Source organism: Seriola lalandi, unplaced genomic scaffold (assembly GCF_002814215.2).
Source record: "Seriola lalandi dorsalis isolate HSWRI2012SDOR001 ecotype SW California unplaced genomic scaffold, Sedor1 jcf7180002054591, whole genome shotgun sequence".
Lineage (NCBI taxonomy): Eukaryota > Metazoa > Chordata > Actinopteri > Carangiformes > Carangidae > Seriola > Seriola lalandi.
The window spans coordinates 1,706,987-1,727,508 of record NW_019525144.1 but is presented as its reverse complement, the minus strand read 5'-3'; the positions used below and the strand labels follow the sequence as shown (position 1 = coordinate 1,727,508).

General features: G+C 41.0%; 1 protein-coding gene across 3 annotated transcripts in view; it reads right to left on the bottom strand.

Moving 5' to 3' along the window:
• ank2a (ankyrin 2a, neuronal) overlaps positions 1–20,209 on the bottom strand; it is a 68,090-nt gene extending 47,881 nt beyond the window's left edge. For 2 of the 3 annotated variants that reach the window (XM_087177367.1, XM_087177368.1), the window contains exons 1-2: positions 19,812–20,209; positions 1,706–1,807 (exon numbers count right to left, since the gene is read on the bottom strand). In XM_087177367.1, the coding sequence (XP_087033493.1) occupies positions 1,706–1,807; positions 19,812–19,943 (234 nt within the window). In that variant the 5' untranslated portion in view covers positions 19,944–20,209. Of the gene's footprint in view, positions 1–1,705; positions 1,808–3,400; positions 3,782–19,811 lie in introns of those variants that run through there. The other variant, XM_087177370.1, reaches the window with a different exon arrangement.
• Between the last annotated feature and the right edge of the window lie 313 nt (positions 20,210–20,522).

Here is a 20,522-nt window from a genome sequence, read left to right as displayed (position 1 = left end):
CGTGTGTGTGTGTGTGTGTGCGTGTGTGTGTGTGTGTGTATGTTTGTGTGTGTGCAAAATCACAGCAATGGACAGTCAGGCCTCCTTCTTGGTGCACAAAACAAAACCCAAGGTCTCCATGACAACAAAGTACAGCTAGTAGAGCTGTGGGCGAGCAGTTGCCAATTCCTGTCTGCCAGCCAATTATAGCCAAGTGTATAAACAGTCACTATTAAACTGCTGGAGACTCACAAAAGGCCAATAGCAATGACACAGTGGCAAATATGAGGAGCTGACGATAAGCACGCCCGCACACAACATACACACACCCGCACACACACACAGACTCATGTAGCCAAGCTCCCCATCTTCCTTTAAGCTACCTTGTGACTGCTGTAAATCACATTGACATAGATGGGCCAAGGGGGTGTGAGCAGAGCTGGAGGGGAAATTTTTGGCACACTCCCAACTCCCTCCTCCTCCTCAGTGGAATCTGAGTGAGGGGGGGATGGGGGGTGAGAACAGCTGTTAGAGAGACCCTTCAAGTGCAGCTGAGATTGGATGGCAGAATGGGTGTTGGAGGAGAGGGAGAGGAGGGGTTATGATGTTGTGAGGGGGAGGTGGCAGGTTAAGGTATGTGCTGACCAAGCTCAGTTGTGTGACGCTACCATGACACAGCAGCGTGAAGGTTAGCTTCAGCAGGTAAGACAGACAGACCAGTTTACAGCTTTGAACCACTGTGCTGCTAGTGACAGTAGCATGTTTTGTATTTTGCTTCTATGTGCCTAAAAGCATCATTTATTAGTAAATTTAATAAAAGGAAAACAGAGGTTTTAATATTCAAAAGAAAGTCAAAACTGTTAGCTTAAAAACAAGCTTACGTCAAATAAGACTAAAATTAGATAGTTTGTTTGCAAACTGTTTTTCTTTGACTAAAAACACCATCATCTTGAGGACAAGACCTAGACTTCAACTGATGACAACACAATTAGTAAAACTAATACTGTGTGTCCTTAAGTCATAGACTTAAGACTTAAGCCTAAATCCCTCCATGACTTTGTGACCCTACGTTGTCCTCTAAGGCATTTTATCGCTGAGCCTGTAGGTATTTGCATGTTGCAAGTAACTGACGATTGACTACAAATAAGTTCACGTTAGTCAAAATGAGTCAACATTTCTACTTTACATTCGTCTGCTTTAATACTTCTCACAGCATACTCCCACAAAACTGCACAGAAAGCGACAGCTGTTTCATAAATGTTTTCTTCAACTGAGCTGCACAGTAACACAACCTGATTGTCATCTGCACAACAACAACACATTAGCACATGCTTGCCTCTCTCAAACAGTGACACATTACTGATGCTTCAGAAGTAACGTGTCACTTTTTAATCTGTTGACATGCTCCACCCATTTTAACACACTAAATCTTGCAAATAACTTTGACCAAACAAATAATCTCATTAACTAAATAATCACTGTCTAATAATGAAGGCAAAGTGCTCTATGATGTCTAGAGGTAGCTACGGTAGTGTAGGTTGTATGAATGAAGAAAAAGGTAAAATAGCTGAACAGTAAATAAAAAAAAACCAAAATTAACAAAAACAACAACAAAAAAAAAAAGGAAAAAGCAATACACATCATACACAACAGCAGAAATGGAAATGTCATTAAGCACCAGATGCTAGATGTAGCTTCTGCTGTGGCTGGTGAGAAGTTTCCTTACCTGGTTACAGGTGCTAATGTCTACTCCATTTTTCAGGAATTCAAGGACTTTGTCAATGTTTCCCGCCCGTGCAGCTCGAAGGAAACTGGTGTTACTGTCAGACTGGAGGGATGGAGACAGAATGAAGACAAATATTAGAAACAGGAATACAAACACATATTTAGTTTTTAATTTTCAGTTTCATTAGGTTGCAGGTCAACTTTTGGTATTTCTGGTAGATGTGGTAGATGTACAGTATAAAGATAACAGTAAGGGTTAGTTAAGAACATATATAGGTCAAACTGTATTTATTACACAAAAAGTATTATATGTAAAAAACTTTTTACCAATCTTTTTTTTTTTTTTCTAGAAAAAAGTTTTTTCCAGTTTTTACAGACAAGTCTTTAATATGATTATTTAAAAGTGATTTTTTCCCCCTGGTTTGTCATAGTTATATTTACATACATATCATTCATTAAAAAATTCCAGTCATTTCAGAAAGATGGATGTAGTCTGTTACTGTTGTGCATAGTGGGAGTGTATTTGACATGAGGCTTCAGAAAGTGTTTTATGGTTTTATGCAAGTCAGACCTCCTTGTATCAATAATTCGTCTGAGTAGGCTATTCTAAATTTAACCAACAGACATCAAGGCTGCCTAAGCAGCTGCAACACACACATACGGACACACACAGACACACAGACACACAGGCACACAGACACACACACACACACACACACACACACACACACACACACACAAAGCAATTACATGTTCAGTAGCTCTGTATGTTTTACTGCATTTATGTGTATGTACCTACTGAATTTAAAGTTTCACACTGAACTCTTCAAATTGTTGACCTAGTTCCCTTTAAAGGATGTAAAAAGGATGTAACACATGATCCACGGGGCCTCTTCCTCCTGACCTGGATTCAATATCAGCTATGATTACTCCTCAAGACAACCTGAGCCCTCCTCAAAATTTTACTCACAACGACCAGCAGAAATATCTCCCCGGCAAGAATGAGAATTAAGAGCCCAACTGCTCTGGGATTATTGAGGCCAATAGTGAAATGCATGAGTGTTCGAAATAAAATAAAAATATTATCAAAGCTGATGGTAACAGTATGATCAAAGCAAATTTTAAACTTCAATGAAAATTACATCATTCCAAAAAACCTTTGTTGGTGCATTTTTTTGATCAACTTTGTGCCAAATGTGATGTTTCCATACACACATCTGATATTTGCATAGGGGTTTACTAATATTGAAAATATTATATGAAAACATTACTCCATTGTGCTACAGTATGTGAATGTCACACTCCTTTTGCAGAGTGCCACTGGGTGAATTGATCTGAGAGTGTTGACAAGATTTTAACTTCTTTTTAGTGGGGTCAAGACAGGAACATGTCAGCCGGTCACCACTGGGTGTTAACCTGTAGGGTCAGCAAAATCAAACAAACTCCCTACTGCATGTCTGGGTCGAGGCCACACCCCCGTGCAGGATCAAGGGTCAATCCCCTCACATGAGATGTAACCACACACACACACACACACACACACACACACACACACACACACACACACACACACACACACACACATGCCAGCAGCAAAGAGATTAACACGTTTTCTTGAAGAGGACACCTAATGCAGCACAGGTAACAAACTACAAAAGTCCTTATAACAGTAGAATCATGTCTCTCCACCTCTTACCAGAGAATCATCAACTTCAGATCCAGGGTCAGTAGCTCCATAGAAGTCAGTTTGTTGGTTTAAATCGCTGTCACTCCCAGTGGTATTCAAAGCTTTATCTGATCCACAGGCCTGACATGCTGCTGCATTGCCCATTGCTACCACCCTAATCTGTTGACAATTTCCCAGCTATATCTTAAAACCTTTCTCACTTTATGACTGTATGATATTGTATGGTCCACCGAAATCCACTGCTTGTAGTTTCTCACTTCGCATCCTTCGATAAAAGCCTCTCCAGCTCACTTCCTGGCTGCATCAATCAATCTTACAATCCATTAAATCTCTTCATGTCTTCTGTCCAAACATAATTAACGCCACGCCAAATTTCACTTACTTCACTATTACCATCACTCTATCCCTTCTCTGTGCCCTTTTATCCCTTGCCCAGCCAAAAAACCCCTCAGCTTCCCGTACCTCTGGATCTCTCTTAGTATGTGAACCGAGTCTAGCTGAGGCCCATGTCTTGCCTACTCTTCCTCTACTTCTCCCCTCTCTCAGTAGGATAACAACTGCAGCCATAAACATTTAACCCTTACTATCTCCCCGCCTTGGCTATTTTTAACCTTCCCAGATCCCGCTATCCTACCAAGTCCCCAACCCCTTGCTGAGTATGTCCAGGGTGGGGTGCATGACAGCTGGGTTTGAGTCGCGCCGGAGACCGTGTGGCCTGCGGTGCTCTCCAGGAACGCCAAGGTTCAAGATGAGCCTAAACACAATACTTAGATCAAATTTCACTGACTTAAAACCTTACGCAGAATCTGTTGTTCACCACTGGAGGAACAGAATGTTGTGGCATGTAGACATGGTTTGGAAAACAGGTAACATTTTTACCTGCGTGCATAGGGTTTTCTCTGCAGAGTATTCTAGATACTGGTTCAAACTCTTGATAGCATGTGCTTCTTCAGATTGTAATCACAAATGTGCATCCAAACAGAATTGCAAACCGACTGACTGTTAAAACAAATATCCAAACACAACTCTGTGCTCCACAGTTATTTGACCAATCTGTCTGCAAGACAGGCACTGATTTTACATGTGCTTGCATCATGTTTTCTTGGATGTTTGCATTATGTGGCTTTGTGTTTGTGTTTATGTTGCAGTGTGGTTTTTAGTTACTTCTGTTTTCTCTGTCTCATTCATCTCTTTGCCAAGCACACTGCAGCAACAGAGATTGGAATGATTGAAAACCAGCTGTAATCTGTGTTTCTGTACAGGATTTGTGTAGATTGACCTGCAGACGGTCATGCAATGATGGATACTGGATTATACACTGTACTGTGTCCATGTCTCTGCTTACACTGGAGGAAAATCAATATTCTCTTTAGTATCATAGGCATCCCTTCAGCAGCTACATTTATGAGTGCAAAAGACCACTGTATTTTTTTAGCCACTATCATGGTCTGTATTACAAGACCAAATATACTTACACAGTCAGTATGATGAGAGCAGTCCCACACAGGTTTGATTTAAATAGAGTGAGCAGCGTGTGTGGCAGTATCTTTTATTGCAAATTAGGCCACTTGAAGTATTTATAGATCATTTCGTTTCTAAGACTATCTATTTCACTGACAAACATTTTGAGATCATTCATTTCGTAATGAGTTGTAGCTGTTTACATACGAGAACATAAAATTATCTTGGTGTCACTTTCTGATAAGGCACCATTCATAAAAAAAAATTCTTCCTCCAGCATGACACTTGTCTTTTTAGGCAGATATTGAATTCATTAATGAGTCCTCTCCAGTGGACTGTTCCACCACTCAGAGCTGCCGCACATCTGGACCAATATCCATTTATAAAAGCTTATTAACACTCACAGCTGCAGACTTGATGGATTACTGTCAAATCCTTTATTAACAATTTATTACAATTCATAGTTTACTGACTAAATAATTACTTTTGTGAGTTTACTGATGACTAGTTGCAAATTGAGAAACCCATTACCCTTTATTAATGTCAAACTAACATCTGTAACTGCATACAAAATAACATTTATAACTACAGACTTCATGGCTTGGAAGGGTGTCCTCCATGAATTGAAGTGCTAGCAAAGTGTCGTGCTGGAGGAGGATGTTCAGCCAACCTGGCAACCAAAAAGTTATTTATTAAGGGCTACACCATTTATTAACCATTAATAAAGCCATTAATTACAGCTTATAAAGCCTTTATTAACGGTACCTTATCAGACAGTGAGACCAATTTCTGATTTGTTAGCAGGTGTATCCATAGCAACAAAACAAATAATTTAGTCACCTGTTAAACCTCTCGTTAAGATAACTTAATCTAAGGTTAGTGACTTGAAATAATTGATGAGCGATAATGCACTATGTTCTGATGGACTCTACTTTCTTTTTTTATTCTCCACGGACTTTATTACAAATATCACCAGAGGTTTGCTCCATAAAAGGTCCCATACCACCAGCATGTGATCCCCCTCTGAGCTTGAGCCTTGTCCACATCTGTCATCTGTTCCACCAGCATCCACCTCCCTCACACTACATGATAAATCATCTTAGAGCACAGCAGCCGCAGCACCATGCATGGTCAACCACATCCACATCTGTGTAACCCCCCACAAACACACTCTCATACACTTACAGTATACTCTTAAGCCCACAACAGCATGTGTTGTTGAAATCAAAATGGTATTAAGCACGGTACACAAACTATGAATGGATATGATTTAGTTTTACCTGCCGCCTTCGCTCAGCTCTTTCACGATGCCGTCTCCTCCTCTCCCTGGCTTTCTGTAGAGCTCTGTATTCTGGATGTTGCTCAAGCTCACGAGCTTTCTTTAGGTGGGCTGCAGCATGGGCCATGACCTCACTTTTCTACCTCCGTCTCGAAAAACCGTTTTACAAGCTGCTAGAATTTCACTTTGTTAACCTAACAGGAATGAAGTACCTTTACTCTTAGCCATGCAGATGCCAAACAAATTTTGTTTTATTTTATGGATTTTATAAAGTAATTAAACCTCATGCCGCAACAACACTGTGCTAAGTCACAAGAAAAAAAAATTCAGGGAAATTTTCTGATTATGTTCAAATGACTACAAGAAAATGACCTTCAGATTAACGATCATCCAAGCTCCCTAGCTAAAAATAGAATATAAGAAAAAATCTCAAAGTAAAGAAAAACTTCCTATAAAGGTAGTTTGACTCCAGAAAGGATCCTCTCTTCAACGCAACTGGAAATAAACGGTGGTCGCTCCACATCAAGCCCGGAAACAGCTACAGCTACATATAAACCAGCTGAAGATGAAATTCACATTCATGTGTGCAAATATGAGAGACCGCTGGAGATGATGACTGAAAAAAGGTTGGCGAATGACGAAAGTAAAACCTATCCACTTACACACTCAAACACACACACACACACACACACACACACACAGAGGGAATGACCCAGTCCAGATGTACATCAAAACCCTGTTCCATGTGAACAGATGTGTCCACAAAACGTGTTTGTGTGTGTGCAGCATGTGCACGTGCATGCATGCGAGTGTTAATGTTGTGTATGTGAGCCACAGTCACAGGAAAGTGTTTATTGTGTAAGGGGTTTAAGGAGGCTGCATGCCAACAGCCAGCTGACTGCTACAGCAACAGCTACTCTCCCTACTGCTGTGCTCTATCCTGAGGGAAGGACACATGAGGAGCAGGAAAGGTTAATGGGTGAAGAGGGGAGCTGGGGTGGATTAAAAGTTGAGAGCAGCAGAAAACAGGGGAAAATAAGGTGAATACTAAAGCTACTTTGTGTAGGATTTTCTAATGTCGGCACCCCCTCAGTGGTAGTAGCAGAAAAGCAAAACCTTATACCATCATAATAATTTGGAAGATGCTATAATCATGTAAAAATCCAACCCATAGTGGTTTTAGAAGGATATAAAGGCAGAAATATCTGCAGTAGTTTAAATAAATGGTGAAGAGAGCAATAAAAGTGAGTGGGGAAACTGAGGTATAATAAAGGTGAGGTAACAAACAAATTTAAGCAAGTTAATTATGGAATAAATTCCAATAAATGATGAGGAAGAGGAAGACGAGAAGGGAGGAAGAGAAGCGTAGTGAGACCGGGTACAGGCTGTCCCTCTGTGAGACAGCAGAGAAGACGGGACACTCCACTTGGTCCAGAGGGGGACCAGTGAGCACAGAATACTGGCTCCTAATCACCTGCAACTTACAGGCTTCCCCCTGCAAGGCGGAGAAAGTGGGCTGGCCTGACTCTCCACCGCACTGCACCCCTAGTACGGGCAGCTGATGGAATATGATTTGACAGATCATGCGTGCGTATGTGTTTGAGTGTGTGCGCGTGCGTGTCCATCACCAGCGGACAGATGTCAAGGTTCTCTCTCTGTCAGTGCTGCAAATGCTAGGAGTTTGAAATTTCAGCACCAGGGACAGGGACACGATCTCACACCTCTATTTCTGTTCACACATTTTGACTGATATGTTTACACGGGCTCAGTCGACAACAATGTTGCTGTTGACCGAGAGACATCTCTTTCTACTGCTAATCATGAATGGGACGGATCTGCTGAATCACTCCACACTGTAATGCTGTCTAAAATGTTCCAGTGTGGTGCATTCAGCCTGAGTGCTTCATTCAGTTCCATGGTGATCCTGCTGTTGGAGGAAATACACCTTTCTGTGTGTGTACTCTGCTCTTCCAGCACTCTCTGCTGGTGAAACAGAGAATAACTTATTCTTCTCTTCAGCACAAAGCTACGGATCTTTGATTCAGCATAATGAATAGAACAAATAACATTGATACATTGATGATGACTATAAAAATTTTAAAAACTGGCAGAGGGGATTAATTTTCTACTTCTGATTATGAGTATGACATCCAAAACAAAATAAAAAAAATCTTCAGATGTATTTTCCAGGATCGTTAATCAGTGTTTATAACTGTATTATATTATTATTATATATATTGTATTATAACTATTTAATCAAGATCCAAAAAGCGTTTTGCCTCTTATCATGTTTAAATATTGTTCCATATATTTATTAATAAAAACAACTTTCCAACCCCACTTCAAATGTAAGCTAAAGTGTGACTGTGCTAAAAAAAAGAAAATCACTAAAATAGAACCTTGAAAAACACAAAGAACCTTCCCCATAACACAGTATACTGCACAATACAAGCAAATCTAAACTTCTAACAGCAGCAGCTACTGCACTTCTGCACTTCTTAGGTTTCATATTTAACAGACAAAATCTATAAGCATATTGATCAGCATGTTAGTTGATCCTGAAACACTGTTCTTTCAGTAATATTGTTACAGTTTGTTTGTGTGTGTGTGTGTGCACGCGCGCAGTATGTATTTATTAATACTATGAACTTTTTTTTTGATGTCTATGCAACACCTGATCAATGACCTCTATTGATCCCTTCCATCACTCATGCGAGATAATGAGAATTAGGAGAATACATTATGAACTGAGTGTGTGTGTGTGTGTGTGTGTGTGTCCATTTGGGAGTCATATGAGAGGTGATGTGAGCTCTTGTTTCTCCTGGTTTAGTCGCTCTCCTACATGGGGAGGGGTTAATGGTTTGCTTTCCATTTTATAGATCCAGAGGCTTTTATATGGCCCATTAGGACTCTATGATAGACAGATATGAGAGAGGCAGAGATCAGCACACATATCCCTGCACATGCCTGTTCATGTGCTTCAAATTGTGAGTGGATGTTTATGTAAGTTTAGTGTGTACAAATGTTTTGTCACTTGCTCATATTCACACACACATTTATATGTTTGAATATGAAAATATGTTTCACAATGTTCATGTTTATTCTTTGTCCATTGGGTTTGATTTTCCAACATACCGTACGCTGAGTATGCAAAAGTGCAAAATTCCCAAACGCATTTAAAAGGTGCCCACAAGGAAGAGTTTTAAAACAGTGCTTGCTCTCAACTCCATTACCAAACAACACAACCCTAACTATGACAATGGATAAATAAATAAATACAAGTTCATTGTGATGGATTGCCTATAAACTACTGGTCTCTGCAGGTTTATTTCCATATCATACTGAGGTGAACTAAAATGAACCATGGCTGCCCGCAGGTAGCAAACCGCATTAACGGATTCTATAATATGCTTTGGAACATATAAAGTAGGCATAACTTGTAGGAGATGAGCTAAAACATACAAAAACACTGGCGTGTTTCTTTAACTCACCTCTCTGTTCATGAGAGCTAATGTCTTATTTGCTTTTGACATTATTGGCGTGGTTGTTTTGGCTGTTGCTGTTGTTGCTGTTTATGATTTGTCTGCCTGCTAATGGAGCTACACTGCTGACTAGTGGAGTTATGCCAGTGATGAGTGTCTGGCAGCATATAATGCATCTGAGGTTTAATGGAGGAAGGATCTTTCTGTTTCAGATGACTCATTTAGACTTCCAGAAGCTCATACATTTTTCATGACAACAATTTTCAACCCCGTCCCAACTGCTGCTCATCGAGAAATGCTAGCTTTCATTGGTGCTTATATCTGTTTGGTTTAAGTGATCAATTACGCTTATGATAAAAGGGATAGTTAAGGTTATTTCACATGGGGTTGTGTGAGGTAGTTATACAATATATACTCACACAACCCCACGTCAAATAACCCAAACTATCACTTGGTAAGTGGTAAACAACCTGAGGAGTCGAAGTGAGAAGTAACACAGCAGAAGAACTAATTCCCTTGCACTTCACCAGCAACCACTGGACTAGACGCAGATACAGAGGAGGTGACTGGAAGGCTTAAACCAAAAAGAAGCAGCTGCTTTCCACACTTTAAAAATACATTTTCCATTACTGTCAACACTAGTGCATCACTGAGTGGGTTCTTCTAAGGGCCGCTAGCTGCTGGCCACAAAAACTCTTGCACAGAGGAGAAAGAAACAATGCCAAATTCTGTGTTGAAACAAGAAATCTATTTTCCTCCAAAGGTCAGGTCTTATTAGTTAATTGAACTTCTTGCACTGGGAAATGTTGGATTACAGAAATGTACATTTTTAAAAGAATAGTTTCCACTGGCCATAAAACACAACCACAAATTCTTTCCCTCTGTTTCCCATCTTTATGCCAAGCTACTAAGCTCCATACTTAATGGACACACATGAGAGTGGTGTAATTCCCTTAAGGAAAAGCACACTATGTTTTGGTTTGTTTTTATCCCATCGCAGTCAATTGTGCCATGCCACTTGCTATACGGACAATGGCTTCATAATAAAGACAACACATCCACAAAACAGAAGGAATATTTTTGTACAATTTATAGTCAAGAAACAGCAGGATCCTTTCCCTTCAGGATATTGATTCCAAATTGCAGCTGAACCCTGCACCACATGACCCTAACATGAAAAATCAACACTGCAGTTTTGCTACCTCCCTGATTTCAGAGGATGTTTCTGACTTTTGATTCAACACGCAAGCTGTCATACAAATGGTATGTTCCCAATTAAAGAGGTTTGTGAGTAACAGTAACATTACAAGAGTTTTTCACAAGCTTCACTACAGGTGTGCTTCCATTTGTTTTTCAAAAACAACATTGCACTTAAGTAGATGGCATGTCATTCTGTACATAGGTCAGTGTAAATATTGTTAATGCATAAACTATAAATTACCAGTCTATAAATTACGTCTGCCTTGCTCAGAGACAAAATGGTCAAGAGAGTAGAGACAGTAATGGATTGGCTCGCTGATATGATTTAAATGTCAAGTCACTATGCAGCCTCTTTTACTGCTTAAGAAAGGTCAGACCCATAAAGTCCACACCACACATGCTCTCTCTCTCTCTCACTCTCTCTGTCTGTTTTTCACAAAACCAAATCACAGAGTCAAATTTAATATGAAGCAGACAAAGCAGACAGTTAAGAATCCAGATCAGACCACACCCAAACACAGGGAGTAAAGACACTGAGACACGGGTGGGTGGGTGGATGGGGGATGAAATGAGCAGAGAGGGAATAGATAGATGGAGTGTGGATGGAACAAATCACATTGATACAGTCACATAATACGCCCCAAGAGAAAGACGACTGGAGCGACAGAAAGTGGAGGAGACCACGCCTGGTTAGAACTGAAGCGTGAACCACGTCGACACAGTAACAAACATACAAATAAATACATCTGATTTGTGACTTAGCTGATTTACCAGTAACATGACTTGTTCCTTTCGCTGTTCAGTGTTTCTACCATATCAACAACACCACCGATTTCCATTAACGGACAAGCTATAGCCCTACAGGCAGACACCAGTGCCACATTAACTGATTGCTTGCTTTTCCTTTTGGCTACATTAGGCCACAGCCTTCAACATCTTTTTTTTTTTTTTCCTCAAAGCAAACTAAGAGCACTCTAAAAGAATCTAGATGGCCAGTAGGCAACCTGATTACATCCTTAAATTCATTATTCACTCTCTGTAAGTGAAGGCAGGTTTCTATCTAAAAGCTATGGGTAAAATGCAGCGCCTCCAACCATCACCAATAACCACTGCCTTTCTGTGATGCGGCAGTATTGGTATGATACACACTACCTTGGAAATGGCCGTCACACTAATTTACGGCTTTCCCTCTTTTCCGCCTTGGAGAGCTGCCCAAGTCCCCCGGGAACACATGACGTCAGTTTGCTGTTCCTGTTAATGAGATTAGAGAGAGGCTCTGAGCACGCTGGAAAAATAAACTATCATATTCCAGTGAAACTGCAATCCCGCTGCAGATGTTACCATTAATGAGGAGTGTCAATATTCCTGCAATGCACTGGAACACTGAGGCAAATATTTAAGCCGTACAGTGGTCTGGACATGACACGAAACTGAATTAACTAAAAAAAACAAAAATCTGATACTGTGAACATGGAAGGAAATGGTCCAAATGGTCATCTGTGTGTGACTTATCTTCAATCTGAATATTCTCCAAAGATCAACATCCCTCCTTGTCATGTGCCGTTACAGTACATAGACAAACACAATTTTTGTAGTGCCACTTTGACCCACTGTTCATGTTCTAGTATTGCTAAAATGTTGGCAGAATGTACTTCCCTTTGAGAGCTGATGTCATCCAGCGTCAGATGACAAAGGGTATTGAGGCAGAAACTGATTTAACCTCCGAGTCGAATGTATGATGAATAATGAAGCGTGTGACCTAAAAATTCGCTGCAGCCCACAGTCATACCAGGAATGCTGAGTGATGCCATCAGACTCACAGAGAAAGAGAGAGAAATATCCGGGCAGACAATTAGTCGGACAGACATACGTAACACTGAGAGAGAGTTAGGAATTATTCAGAGAATAAACAAAACAAATATGAGTAGTAAACACATTTAATAGCGGCCATACTTTTCAGTTGTACTTTGGGCTATAACCAAACAAGATGAGTTTCAGCTGGTGAACAGTGTTACATAATAAAAGTAAGACAAAACCTAAAATTAGATATAATAGGCCTGGGCAAAAAAAACAAAACAACATTGAAGTAACCTGCACTCCGATTCTCCAACTGCAGGAGTCCATATTTGCGTCACAGCATCTTCCTCAGCATGTGGCAAAAGCAGTCTGGTGTTTTGCTGGCATAGGCCTATGTGTGTGTGTTTAGATGTGTGTACCTGTTTGTCTATGTGCAGAGCTACAAGCCGTGCTATTCTCAACAACACAGCGAAAAGCTTTGATGCGTTTCCCTGTGAGAAATCCTTCACTTACTCAACTCAAACATGATGAGAGAGGCGGCAAAAAAAGAAGAAGAGAGAGATAGATAGAGAGAGAGAGAGAGAGAGAGAGAGAGCGCATTTGCACAAAGGTGTTTGAGCTGAGCTTCTGAGAAGTCCATTGATCACCGACCACACCCTCCCCTCTCTCTGTCTCGCTCTCTCTTTTCCTCTAACGGGAAACAGTTATAAGGCCATGATGAATAATTAACATCTAAATGCCTCCCACTCCCCCCAGTCCAAAAACACACCTGCCCTCTATGAAGCGTGGCTAGCAAAGGAAGCATCTTAGGACAATACAATAATTCCATATCCTTGCCTGCTTGAGACAGTGTTTCAGTAGTCGTGCTTATAGTCCTTATGAGGGGTGCAACCATTCTCCAAATCCATCGTTCGTTTCACATCTCGATTTTGGAGCCACAGTTTGGTTCATACCTCTGGTTATTTTTGCAGTCCCACAGTCCCACAGTCCCACAGTCCCACAGTCCCACAATCCCACAGCGCTGACTTGAATGTGCCACTGCAATCTGAGGGTAATTGTCCATCTTAAGCTGATTAAACTAGCCTAACTTTTGCCGCAGGCATGATGCATTTGGAAGACAATACAATAGGTAGAATGTGTAATATTTGTAATATTTTAAAGACAGCTTGCCTGAAATTTAAATAGAATAATAACTTTGTGATTTACATGTGTTGCAGTGTTTATTATGAAATGAAAAATGAGTTTTGTTACATTAGTAAAGTAGTGAGAGCTCAACAGACAGCACCTGCAGCGGTGGCAGCAGCTTGGTGGTTGGGTTTACCGCCGCCCTATATTGCAATACGAGATTGTGTTTCGGTCTTGGTTTCAGGATCATTACACCTCTATTCCTTATATCCTGCAGCTGTGGCCAGTTAATGCAGTTAGTTCATCAACATCAGTCATTTCATCTCTTTGCAATATGTACTCTCACTTTCTCTCCTTATAACAAAGTTTTTCTTGTAACTTTTGACTTTGTCTCTGCTCTTTTGATGAACGGCCTTTCATCAAAACCAGAAAAGAAAGGTGATGACGATGATGATGATGATGATGATGACGAGCTCGTCAAGTTATGCTATCTCTGCCCTGCAAACATCCATCAGGGGAAGACAGGCCAGTGTAAGATGGTGTCAGATATAACTAGGACACCTCAACTAGTTATGACAACCAAGAAGTCCAATGCAGGACGTTGTTTGTGCCCAAATATAGACATGCTGATGCTCTTTTTGGATCTGGGACAGGATTACCAATGCTTTTCTCACCTCCCTATCACTGTTACACTGTTACACAGTATGGAAACTAATATGAACATGAGATAACATCATATGACTGTTGCTTGCATGTTGCATCAGAGCTGGTTGACAGGCCGGTGTTGGTATTTTGAGGGCTGAGTGTCACACCTTATATGGCCACTCCACCAAGTGAATTTAGTGAATATTGAATATATATTAATTATTATGTTTAAATATATGAATATTTCTGATCAACTTTGCATACTACAATAGATATGGTTCAGAAGATAACACTAGTGCTAAAATAACTAGTCAATAATTTGACTAGACACTTGGCAAAAGAATAACTTTCTGTGGTTTCAGCTTCTCAATTGTGAGCTACTGCACGCGGGCAACATTCAACATTTCATTAACTCAAAAATCCAAAAATATTCAATACATTACAAAGAAAAGCAGCAAGTCTTCACATTTGGGAAGCTGTAACTGATGAATGTAGTTACTGATACCCATTTGTTTTCTGTTAATCAACTTATCCATCCGTAATGACTAATCATTTCTGACTACAATCTATGACCTCGACTCTGACTGTAAAATGGCATTTTAACAATTGTATGACCTTTTACAGAGTAATAGAATTGATTAATCAAAAAAAGAGAGAGATGAATTGCTAATGAAAATAATAAATACAATAAACGTCCCAATAAATGACTGGAGTATATAAGACTCACTGGTTTTTAAAAGCAACTCTTTGTAATACTATTAACTGACAATCAACCGTGTATAATTTTGATATTAGCTATATACAGAGTGTAATGGACAGACATACCTTGCTGAATCAATCTTAACCACAATACACAACAATGCAGTACCAAGCAGGTATCTCACAAGAACCAATGATTCATTCTTAATGGCATTTGGTGACCAACAGTAGAGGTAGTGGAGTGGATGACTTGCCAGTCATTCATACGTCTCTGTGTAAGCACTTACAACCAGGCAAAGTGCCCCAACAGTCCTAGTTAATACAGCTATAGAATGCTGTATGTTTGAGTGTTTTTGTGTGTGTGTATCTAGGTACACCCTGTATAACTGCACCAGCGGAGATCCATTCCTATTTGGCATCACGCAGTGGAAGACAGCTGCGGCCATATGTGGGTGTATGTGTGGCTGTAGCTGTCCAGGGTTAATGTAATGAAGGCCATGGCTCCATTAGGACTCTCTTCCTGCAGAATCCCATCATACCACTCCCAGTGGAGAGAGAGAGGGAGAGAGAGACACAGAGAGGTAGAGGAGACACAGAAAGAGAGGTGGAAAAAAGAGAGATGAAAATGTCAAAGGCTGCAATGAAATCTGACCTCCTGGCACATCAGGAACTCGGTGTAGGGACCAGTGGTGGAGAGGAGTGTAGGGCAGACAGGGTGAAGGGAGAAAGGGAGGGAGGTATTTTGGAGGGAAATGGGAGATGAATAGAAATGACAGCCAAGGCGACAAGGAGTAACAAGGGTAAAGAATCAAACCTCCGTTTTAAAGAAGTGATATGAAGTAAGACTCCAGAGGAGGAAAGATGGATGGCAAGCCAAAAAGGAAAGTGGAGAGGGACTTTGGTGCACGAGGATCACAAAAGTTTACCTGAAAGGGGATATTCCTACCAAGCAATAAGTAAGAAATAGATCAAGTTGCTTAGTCCTAAACACAAGTCATCCCTGGATATAAGACCAGAGCAATCCAATCGTAGATATTTGTATTTGGAGATAAACAAATTCCCTATATATTCTTATATTTCTGTTGGATTCAAACGGATCTCTGAGAGCTTATATCTAAAGTTGGCCAGCATGTTTCAACTGAAGTTTGGAGGTTCAAAGATTCCCAGTATCAATATCAGACTGCAGTGGACATAAAATCTAGTTCCGGATTGATCTCTGCAGCCTGAGCTCTAAGTATCTACTGTTCAACCACAGGAAAGTGGACTGGCAGAGGTAAGAGGTCTAACACATTATGACACATGACTCTGCATTGTTCAGACCGAGGAGAGAGCAGACTGCAGGAAGAAATCGCCCAACACCAGCCCATAGCAGCTTGTAAATGCCCAGTGACACAGGTTCAGTGAGCACAGAGACATGGACACACAGCCACTTGGCTAGGAAGAAGCAGTTTCTCTCCAGAACAATCACACGAGAGACAGGAAGTATTTTTAGACCTGAAAGTAAGAGCTTCACATCACAGTGTCCCCATGTCATTTTCTCTTTTTGGTTCGCACATGTAGACCTATCACTGCTGCACTGAGCTCTATCTCAACTTTGAGCTCTTTCAGATACTTTCTGTTTGAATTGAAATCACAGAAAACATGGTTCTCAAGTTTCTAGTAGCATCTAACTATACGTGTAGTTATTTACAGAGACTGTGAGATGATGTGAGATGTATTGTGCTGACACAATACAATAAAGCTGAATGGAAATTTATTTTGTGATGTTGTTTTTTGACATAATGTTTTTTCTGCTCAAAAAACAACAATATGTCTTTCTAGGCCCAATGTCCTGTTAATTCAGGGTAATTTGGAGATACTGCTGTAAACTGTTTTTCATTGCGAGGTGCTGCCTGCTGTGGATTATCCTGTGGAACCCTGGAAAGGCAAAAGAACAATTACGTGGCTTAAACAAATCAAAATGCTCCTTTAACGCTCTGTTAATCAACTTTTTTTATATTAACACTGTGAAATGGGTAACCCACAGTGATAACCCACATCACCCATGACTTATAACCTAACTCTGCGGCTCTTTAAAGACTTCTGGCTTCTCAGCTCATTGCTGTGGTTTGACTGTCTGCAAATTTACTTAAGTCTCACTGCTCTTATCAACCCCAATTTCAGCAGCAGCACAAAATCACTGATAAATCTGCTGTTCTCTACCCTCTCATCACCAAACTGCAGACAAAGTAGCAGCTAGCTGGTGAATAAAGTCTAACATTTATATAGCTAAAGGCCCAGATATTTTACTCAAGAGTTGGAGGAAACCAAAACAGAGGTAAAAGGAGGGTAGATATTGGACTTACATTTGCCAGGCGGCCAGAATCACAACTCTAAATGAATGCTAACTGTGGTCCACGTTGGCTGGATTTATAAATAGATTAACATTTGCTAACATATTAAACTTTAAAGGGCAACAGTGGGACTGTGTGCAAATGTACATCTTCTTTATTCCCCAATCTATTAAGAAGAAACAACTTAAACCTTTATCCTATTCTTATTTATCTCATTCTTCTTATGGATACATAGTACCCATTATGGGTAGTGGGTACATTGTAACCATGGTACACTGAGTTTGACCTCACATAATTCCCAGCATGGCCCCACCCTGCCTCAACATGGTGGGTGTGTTGGACCTTTAAACAATAGTATAATCATAAGGTAACGTTGAAAAGTGTGCCACCTTTATTCATTTTCAGTATTTTGGTATTTTTGTCTTCTGATGTCCGATTCTAACAGCAGTTTAGTCATTACTGATGCTTAGTACTGTTCTTGGCTGGGGAGAGGTTGTTGACAAAAAAAGAGAAAAAACAGACAGACCAACCAGGCGGAGTCACTAGTACAGGATCATTGACTGATCATTCATCAGTGCTGCCAATCGTGATCGATCAGTGGGGCCAAGTTGGAGGCTCTGCTGCTGCTATAGGGACTAAACATGGTTCTCTGCAGTGGTAAATGATTATTGCCCTGTGCCACCCAGGTGCCTCAGTCAGTGTGCTACCTTCACTAATGAGCACCTTTGACTACCAACTCTACCGTGTGGCTTTTGTGGTACATTTTTTAAATGTGTACATTTGAGTACAATAATGAACCTCCTGAGAGTGTAGGGTTATCTGGAAAACTGACCATTTAACAGTTACCAGAGAAAAAATAGAACTGGGCTTTCATGTCAAAAGCTGCTGAAGACAAGATCACAACTGAAGAGACATGCTTATCCAAGCTCAGCTGATGTAAAATACCGGTAAGTATTTATGAGATGCTGTAAGATCTGCATGCATGCACAGATCTCTGTAAAATAAATAGTACTGAAGAAGACAGTTTTGCTCAAAGATGAGTTCAAAGTGTGACTTATTTTCCAGCTTTGCCTACATAGGGCACACACCTACATACTTAATCATGGACACACAAGGTGCCATTTTTGATTTTTCACTTATGATAATACAAAAACTCCTGAATGCATCCAAGTATGTGAGATCAAGGACCCCACCCTAAAAGAGTAGACTAAGGTGTGTGTGTGTGTGTGGTACTACAGTCCATTACCAAAATCACATTAGCCCGAGAGAGTGCACTGAGACAGGAAACAACCATCTACCATCTCCTGACTCACTTTCACTGAACACTCAAACACACACACACACACACACTGCACGATCAAATCTAGATGTTAACACCACCATTCTATACTCTTCTTGTTTACAACATACATTCAAGAAAATATTACAGATGAATACAGAAGAATATTTTTTTCCTATTGTAGTTGCAACAGTGTATTGAACTTAATAAAACAGGCCCTGGTCTTAGCGGTAAGGATATGTGATGAAGTTGTTTTGTAGACATCGAGAGGACAGGAAAGGAGAGGGTAAGAGAGGAGAGGAGAGGAGAGGAGAGGAGAGGAGAGGAGAGGAGAGCTCTGCATAGTTATAATCAGAATTTCACTTTACAAAAGAAAGACTGAAAGGCAGAAAGACTTACTGGCAAACCAGCCCTGCCCAAGAGTGGCCTGAGAGAGCACTTAGTAGGCAGATACAGGGCACATCTACACTATAGAACACTTTGCATTATGCAGTAACAGAACCACAAACAAGCAGAGGGAATGCTGTCAAACTATGACACATACTACCTATTAAGCCTCAAGAGAACCCAGTGCTCAGAAAGTACTTGCAATACAGTATATCATGCTTATATAGAATGGCAAATGGGAAAACTCTTCACAGGTCAGAGTGAGGGATGCTCATCCTCTGACCAGTAAAGCCTCAAACGGTCCATGTAAACAGTAGCTAAACCTACAGTGCTGGGTGTGAAGTTGTAAACATTCTTCACTGCAGCCTGTTATAGTAACTAGTGGAGTCGGTGCAGGCCTGGTGGTGTTTATTTTGACGGCCATAACAACTCGCGCAATTGGCCTATTTGGGTATTATGACACCCCTCCCAAAGCACATCACTCTAAAGTCTCTTATCAAAACAGATGGTATCTTCTCCGCAGAGAGTTTTTCTCCTATAAGCAGCTAATTTGAACACAGTTTAACGCACATCAACGAAAACCTGTCAGATCACCAGCGCCGATGTGCTTCGGCACGGCGACGCCTTTGACTGCTCTCCCTAAGCGCACAGCATCAGCAGCGGTTTGGGCTGCTGGTTTACACGGCTGACTGGGCCAGTCAAAGCGGAGAGCGGGCTGCGGACAGACACCCACCTGCCGTATACGGTTCTGGTGCAGCGGTGGTGGTGGTCCACCCTCGGGAGACGTGTTGCTCGAAGAAGCCATTTTCAAGTCACTGTCGGAGCCGCCGCCCCTGGAATGACTTTCTTCCGGGCTACTTGCCATTCTGTCTCGGGCTGACTGCTTGCTTCAGCTGTGGGCGACGCAGTCAGTGAGGGTCCTTTTGCCAGTGCAAGGTGGATATCTGTGCGGGGCCTCAGAATCCTAAAGGCTCGGCAGGGCCCCGGATCATTCTGCGGCGTCAGATTCAGTCTGTGATCAGGCGTGACTGAAGCAAATACTGTGATTCTTCCCGATTGTCAAACCCAAAACGAGCGCTCCCTCTGATAAGGGATGCTCCCGGTGTGTTGCTGTGTTGCCTGCGCGTGTATGTGTGTGGGGGGTGTGAACGCGCCTCTCATGCGCTATCCCGAAACTCCGCAGGACCAATGCTGCCTTCACGGACAGTTGGGAACATCGTCAGCGCACCTTGATTGGTTGATCAATCTGAAAAACATTTTTTTTAATTTTATTTATAACAACCCATTTTCAAATAAACGACCTGTAGGGGGCGAGGGGGCAATATTTAAAGTGACCTAACCCATGATATGATTGGTTGATAGTCTAAGAAGAGAAGATTACAATTTTTCAAAATTAGGCCCGCTATTAACCGTGTTTTTAAACTGATTTAAAAAAAAAAAAAAA